General features: G+C 47.9%; 1 protein-coding gene across 1 annotated transcript; it reads right to left on the bottom strand.

Moving 5' to 3' along the window:
• Positions 1–2813: 2813 nt before the first annotated feature.
• On the bottom strand, positions 2814–3761 carry LOC147982107 (uncharacterized). Its single transcript, XM_087516200.1, has one exon. The coding sequence runs from the start codon at positions 3759–3761 to the stop codon at positions 2814–2816; it is 948 nt and encodes a 315-aa protein (XP_087372326.1).
• Between the last annotated feature and the right edge of the window lie 4301 nt (positions 3762–8062).

The following is an 8062-nucleotide window of genomic DNA, read 5'->3' on the forward strand; positions in this document are numbered from 1 at the left end:
CATAGGCGTCGCCAGTCCGGCACCAACAATAGTTCATCATTTTTTTTGAGAACCATGGATACAACTTAGGCCATGGTAAGAACACTTTCGTCTCTCATTACATGTTTAGCGTCAACTGGGACGTCAGGGACCATAATAAAATCGCCTGATCTTCTCGCGACGGCCGCGAGCTCGTGTGCCAGCTTGTTTTTGCTCCTGCTTACAATACTTATTCCCGGGCAGGAGAACAAAGAGAGCTTCTCCTTCACATCCGCAAGAGTAGCACAGTAAGCCGACCTACTTTGCATGCCCCCCTCTAGCTCCCGCCCGATACACATGCAGTCAGTCTCTAGTATTACCTGACCTCTGAAATGTTTCGCAAATTCAGTCAAGCCTAGCAGCGCTGCAGCCCCTTCTGCTTCCTCCATTGGACTGCACCGGTTCAGGCGCCTTCCAATGGACATGAAAACACGCCCCAAGTGATCTCTGGCCACAACGCCACTCCATGTGTCTCCCGTCTCTCCTATGAAAGCCGCATCAGAATTCAACTTGGCCATTCCTTGCGGGGGAGCTATCCAATGAATAGGAGCCGGGGGGACTGTCTCTTCCGGTTTAGCAGGGTGTAGTGACACTTTGCCATTGTCCGAATACTCCCTCAGACCACATGCAGCTACCAGCAATTCATCTTGTAACCTCGTAAGATACTACACTGATCCTGTAACTGTATCCTTTCCATCCCCATGTGCTACATTATTCCTCAGATTCCATGCCTGCCACATCATTAACAAAATCTTGCTCCTGACTTCCTTGGGGTTTGCTAGCAGTAGCAATTGCAGCCAATCTGGCCCTGTAAATCTGAACTCCTTGTCCTTTGGCAGATCCCACACATCCCTCAATGCATGTCTTAGCGCCACACTCCTAGTGCACGAAATAACAGCGTGGTGCTCATCTTCCTTCTCTGCTCCACAACTTTCACAAATGTTATCTTCAGTGATGGTCCTTCTGAAGGTATTATGCTTGGTAGCCAGAGTTTTGGTAGCCACTCTCCATCCCAAGATTTTTACCTTTTCCGGTACATTAGCTTTCCAAATGGCATCTCATATACTTCGGTCTCTCGGATCGCTCGAGGAGCTAGTCGCCAGTAGTGTACTATTTCTTCTGAGCGAGTCTGCTAGCTTATATGCACTTTTGACCGTGAAAACTCCAGATTTATCATAGTGCCAAGCCACACAATCCTCGATTTCTGCCCTCGGAATTTTAAGCTGACATATTTCATCAGCATCAAAAGTATGGAAAATCTGTCTGATCAGTCCGACCTTCCACTCTTTCGTCACCGGGTCAATCAGTTGGTTAACCCATCTTAGTCTTGACCTTCTGGTAAATGAGGCCACTCTCAAGCCCTCCTTCCTGGGTATCCATTGGTCTCTAGTGATCTGGATCTTTTTTCCATCCCCAACTCGCCAGATTAGGCCCTTCTTTAGGAGCTCCAGCCCAAACTCAATTCCTCTCCAAGAAGGGGATGCATCAGAGGGAAAGACCGTATCAAGCAAGTTGCCGTTGGGGTAGTATTTGGATTTAAGGACCCTAGCACACAAACTTGTCGGATTCTGAATCAACCTCCACCCCTGTCGAGCTAAGAGAGCCTGGTTAAAAAGATGCATATCCCGGAAACCGATGCCACCGTCTCTCTTAGGTTTTGTCATATTCTCCCAAGACATCCAATGGACCTTGCGCTTCTCATCTTTGTCCCCCCACCAAAAGTCCCTGATCACTTTTTCATATTTGTCGCAAAAGCTTTGGTTTAGTTTGAACACTCCCATAACAAAGGTGGGGAGGGCTTGTGCCACTGCCTTGACATTTACCTCCTTTGCCGCCTGAGACATATACCTCTCATTCCAGTCATTGCACCTTTTGCCAAATCTCTCCATGATCGGCTGAAAACAACCATTTTTCATTCTACCCTCCGGTGTAGGGAGTCCCAAATATTTACTTTCAAAGGAGGCTGCCTCCACGCCCAAGATTTCCTTAATGTCATCCCTTACCTGGCCCGGACATGCTTCACAGAATAGGAGTAAGCACTTGTTTCTACTCAGCAGTTGCCCGGTGGCCAGCTAGAACTCTTCTAGCACCTCCCCCACCCTCCTAGCTTGGGTTGGCGATGCTTTGAAAAAGAGTAGGCTGTCGTCGACAAATAGGAGATTTGAGATTCCCGGACTTCCCCGAGCCACCTTCAGAGGCGTGATGCGCCCGGAGGTTACCTCTCGGCCTAGAAGGGTTGCCAACCCATCAGCCACAAAGAGAAATAAATAAGGGCTCAAAGGGTCACCTTGTCTGAGTCCCCTGGTGGGTGTGAAAGATTTCAACATTTCCCCATTGCACCTGACAGAAAACCTGACCGACCGGACACATGTCATCACCCACTTCATCCACTTCTCCTCAAACCCTAGCTTGTGTAGCACTCCTTCCAAGAAGCGCCAATCCACTTGATCGTAAGCTTTAGCAAGATCAAGGTTGTACGCACAGTGGGTATCTTTCTTATTTTTGCTATGTTGGATCTTATGGAAACACTCAAACGCGATAAGTGCGTTGTCCGTTATCATTCTTCCAGGGATGAAAGCACTCGATGATTTAGAGATGAGGTCATCCAGGAACGGGCGCAATCTGTTTACCAACACCTTTGATATGACCTTGTATATAACGTTGCAGAGGCTAATGGGGCGGTAGTCCTTGATGCCTTTTGGATCATTGTTTTTCGGGATCAAGACTATTGTTGTCTCATTTACACCATCCGGCATTACACCATCAGCGAAAAAGTTCAAAACTCCTTGGGTCACCTATTCCTTCAGCGTAGCCCAGTTCCTTTGAAAGAAGCGAGCTGGGAATCCGTCCGGACCAGGTGCTTTAAGTGGACCGATCTGAAACAGAGCATCACTTATTTCATTTTCAGAGAACGGTTTGGTGAGAGCCTCATTCATTTGGTCATCCACTCTTCTAGGGATAAGGTCAATGAGCGGTTGTGGATCTACGTTCGCATCCTCCTCATACAAACCTTTAAAGTAATTATTAATCTCATCATGAATTTGTTCGTTACTTTCCGCCCAGGATCCATCTTCCTTTTTAAGCTTTGTGATCTTGTTCTTCTTCCTCCTCCATGTTGCCTTCCTATGAAAGAAATCTGTGTTTCTATCCCCCTCCCTGAGCCATTTAATTCGCGACCGCTGTCTCCACATTAACTCCTCTCGCAGCAGCCATTCATCGAGCTCTGACTCGGTCTCTTTGGTCTTTATATCAGTATCTGGCGAGGGAGGGTTCATTCTAAATTTTTCCAGTTTTGTACGCAAACCCTTGATGCTGTTCTGGACTGAACTGAATTCTTTCATTGCCCACTTGCTTAGAATGTCCTGCATGGTATTTAGCTTCCTCAACAAACCCCCGAGCAAGCTTGCTTTTCCTCCCTTACTCCACGTACTGCTCACTACATCTGCCAGTGACACACAATGTTTCCACATTGCTTCATATCTGAAAGGTTTTTTTGCTTGTCTCCATTCTTTCCTCGCACCAAACCGCAGCAGAAGGGGGGCATGATCTGATCTGGACAAGCAAATGTGCTCGACCGTGGCCTCCCTGAAGATCTTGCTCCACTCCGGGGAGGCAACCCCTCTATCCAAACGTGCTCTCACATTGTTATGGCCACTTTGTTTGTTGTTGTATGTCCATGTGGTGCCCTTGAACCCCAAGTCATGCAGGCTGCAATCCGCAAGTACTCTCCTGAAATCTGCCATGTTACTTTCAGACGTCCTTGCACGCGAAAAATGCTCACTTTGCCACATAGTTTCGTTAAAATCACCTATCATGAGCCAAGGTTCAGATGAGTTATGTCTAATCCTTATCAAGAGTTCCCACATGTGGTGTCTCTCATTGGCTTTTGGTTCACCATAAACAAAAGTACCCCTCCACTGTATACCATTGGGACTTAAACGAATCAACACATCTACGTACCTCGTCCCAATAGCGATCTCTTTTATTTCAACACTTTCATCATAAAATAGTGCAATCCCGCCCCCCTTACCAGTACCGGAACACACAATACAATGCCTGAGTCCTAGCGTCCATCTCATGTTATTCACGTACTCATCGTTTTTTCGGGTTTCCGACAGAAATACCAACTTAGGCTTCTAAGTGTGCACTAGGCCCACTAGCTCTCGAACTGTACGGGGTTGCCCAATCCCCCGACAGTTCCAGCTGAGGAGCATCATGGCTCCTGGCGGGTGCTCTCATTAGCGCCCGCCAGTTGACCGAGAGCCCAGAGCTCGGTTGCTTCCGTTCCGCCTTCTTCATCAGACTTCTCCTTCTCCTCTCTATCCTCAGCGCCCTTCTTCTTTTTGTGTTGATCAGTAGGTTCTCCACCCTCAATACCACCAGAGTTTTCTGCCCCTGGAACTGTACTCATGCGTCTTTTCCCCAACACTGACACAGGATCACTCGAACTCTTTTTTATCTTCCTGATGCCCAACTTCTCCTTTCCAGCGGCCGCCTCCTGGACGTTCTTCCCCTTCCTGTGCTCCTGTGCTGCCTTGATCCAATGCATAGCAGTAGCAACTGTATTTCCTGCCGTTCTCTGATGGCTAATTTCCACCCTGGATGCACGGCCTTCCTCACCCATGGTTGGGTCTGTACCCATTACCCTTGTAAATGCCGTGGCAAAGACAGTAGCCGCCATCTGCATCTTGTTATGTTCTTCCAGCTTCAGGTTAAGGTCCACTACAGCTTGCCCAACAGTCGGGTTCGCAGGAGTAGCAACAACAGTAGATTCGGCTGCATGGAACTGGGGGACTGGACCAAAATCCGGTGGGCATTGCAGATCGTCCCCAACCTCAAAATAAAACACATGTAACCAGTTCCAAATAGCTTATCAGATGAACATAGCAAATTGGTTACCTCTGGTTTAAATCCATGTGTTCTAACCAAAAGAAATGAAACCTACACAATATCCTAGACTATGAGTGGCAATGATGGTCGTTCATATTCATCTGGGATGCTGGAATCCTATTCTCTTAGCCTCCAGTCCGTGCTCAAGGCAGTCTGTCGCTCTAGTACGTCTCATGATGGACCGGTCATCACCAAGCAATCTTTGGGGATAGCGGTGCGATGGTGGCTTGGCCAATTCAAGAGCTATTCTGCCACACTTGTTCCTTCATAGGCGTCGCCAGTCCGGCACCAACAATAATTCATCATTGCTGCTGAGCTCGGCCTGCAACACTTCCTCTAGCCACCTCCGCACCCTCCCAATCTCGAGAGGTATATGAGAGCATCTTTCCCATATTAATATATCTGAATACGTGCCCAACAGATAATGGAATTTTCATCAAATAATCTACAATCACTACTAGGAAAATGCTTATACACAGTAGCACAGTAGTAGCGCTGTAAAATAGTAAGCGCTGCTGCTACTTAGCAGGAGCGCTTGGGAACTACAAGCGCTGCTAGTATGAGCATAGCAGTAGCGCTGGACCTAGAAAACATGCTACTACTAGAACTGATAGACCGTTCCAGGTATGCTAGGGATACTAGTAGCGCTCATTTGTAGAAAGCGCTACTACTATTGATCTTAGCAACAACGCTTTTTCCCTTACCAGCGGTACTGATATATTCGGTCCCCTCCTAATAAGACCAAAGTTTAGTCCCACCTCGCTCCGCGAACAGAATTTTTACCACCTTAAATATGGTGCTTCTCAAACCATCACAACCACTTAGTCTTCACTGAACTCTATGTGTAGGATCTGTGTCCGCAATAGGAATCTTCACCGGTTGTTAAACAGGAGAAGATTCCTATTAACAATTTAGATTCTACACAAAAAGATCATTGATGACCAATGTATTTTTGAATTTTTTACATGCTTAACGTTAGCAGTAGCGCGTTTTACACAGAGCGCTACTGCTATTGGTTTTAGCAGTAGCGCTTTTCCATAGAAAGAGCTACTACTATAGACTTTAGCAGTAGCACTTTTTACGGACAAGCGCTACCACTAAGGGCCCTTATCCAAACCGGCTAACCCGCGCGCATCACTCTCCCCCTCACACTCTCTCATCCCCTCCGTCGCCCTCGCCGCCGTCGCTGCCATCATTGCTGTCGCCGTCCTCCTCCTCCACCCCAAGGTCGATCCCTCCCTCCTCCTCCTCCCCCTCCTCCTCCCTCTCCGGTGCCGGCGGCCGCCTCCTCCCCCTCCTCCTCCCTCCTCCCTCTCCTGAATTTGAATAGAATAGGAAATTATAAGTAAATTTGAATAGAATAATTAAATGTAGCTTATGGAGTTTCACTAAGTACTAAGATGACGATAATAATGTTTTTGTTTATATTTTGTTTTTGCAGAAATCAAGGAGCCCCTGCATCATCCCCGCCGCCATCTGTCGTCACCGAGCCCCTCCGACCTCGATCGAGGTGAGACCAGCCACCCCATGTTGTTAATTTAATTTAGGTATTTTAGGTGTTTAATCTTAGACTAATGTAGTATGAACCCTAGTTATGATCGAATCATGTTCAAAATGTAGGTTTTTAATTAGGTGTAGTTAATAGAATTTAGGTGTTTTAGGTGTCACATTTGTTGTTATTTTTTAGTTAAAGCAATTATTCCCGCATCGACGTCGATGATGCCTATCCCGCATCCTTGTCGTCAACTCGGCGGAGGAGGCCTGGGCTTGATGAGGAGCCATGTCCGGGACTGGGCTTCGCCGGGCTGGTATTTGGAGGTGCTACCATCCGGGGGGCGCGGCTTGGTGAGGAGCCAGCCCGTCGTTGACCCAATACATGGCATGGCGCGGCCTCCCACAGCCGGGCGAGCTCAAATCCGACCAGATCCGCCCTAAATCTGGCCGGCGGGTGCGCAAAACAGGTGGCCGTGGTTGGGTAGCTCGGGGGCGTCCAGGGGAAGGGGTTGGGCGAGCGCGCGTCCGAGCTGCACAGCTACAATGGCAGCAGCGGCGGCGGCGGCGATGAGGAAAGAGTGGGGAAGTGTGGAGCAGAATGGAGGGCATGCGGCCGGAGGAAGGGAAGGGGGCGGATAGAAAAATGCGTCCTTGTGCCACCAATAGGTGGGCCAGGGAAGGACACGCGCAGACGGCTCGCGCGTCCGCGTGCTGTCCGTTTTACTCCAAAAGCGGTAGAAACTTGGGCCGGGATCGGTCGAAAGCGAACAGAAAAAGAACAAAAGTCCGTTTGCACCCCCGTGCTGGGCCGTCTGCACTAGTGCAGAACCGGGCAATAGCACCGGTTCGTAAGGCCCTTTAGTGCCGGTTTGGTAACCGGCGCTAAAATGTAGGCACTAAAGCCCCCCCTTAAGTACCGGTTCAGCATGAACCGGTGCTAAAGGGCAACCACGTGGCACGAGCCAGCTTCGGGGGTAGGGAGCCCTTTAGTACCGGTTGGTGTCACCAACCGGTATTAAAATGTTGGGGGGTTTTGGGTTTATGATTTCTTTTTCATTTAATTTTGTGTTTTCCATTTAATTTTTTTTCGTTTGCTGGTATTTTACGATACTACATATTGTACACGTTATGCATATATATAAATAGAATTTCTAGTAGAACCGATCATAATATATATATATATCATTGAATGTCTCACAACCACCATTAATTAATTCACACATATATACACACATGTATATATATATACAATTTCTCCTAATTGGTGCCTTCGGAGCCAGTGGCATTAGCCTAGCTAATTGGTGCCTTCGGAGCACGATAACAAATGGAAGTGGTTCATGGGGGCGGTAGCGGGTAATAGTATTCTCCTTTGGGATCTATGACCTGGTCGAGCAAAAATCCCGCTATTTCCTCTTGAATTGCTTCTATGCGGTCCTGTGCTAGGAGCTTGTCCCGCACCTCTTTGAACTGTTAAGAAGGAGATCGATATGCATGTGTATTAGTTGTGTGACTAGATATCGATAATGGTGTAAAAATTGTGAATAGTGTTCTGACAATCGATATCGTACCCACTCCTGTCTTTGAGATTTGCTCCTTTCGGACGCCATCATGCGAATGTTCTCGCAAATGTATTATGCACATAGATCATTCCCCGGCGCCT

The sequence above is a fragment of the Triticum urartu genome, chromosome 3A (genome assembly GCF_056163025.1).
Source record: "Triticum urartu cultivar PI428250 chromosome 3A, HENAU_Tu73, whole genome shotgun sequence".
Taxonomy (NCBI): domain Eukaryota; kingdom Viridiplantae; phylum Streptophyta; class Magnoliopsida; order Poales; family Poaceae; genus Triticum; species Triticum urartu.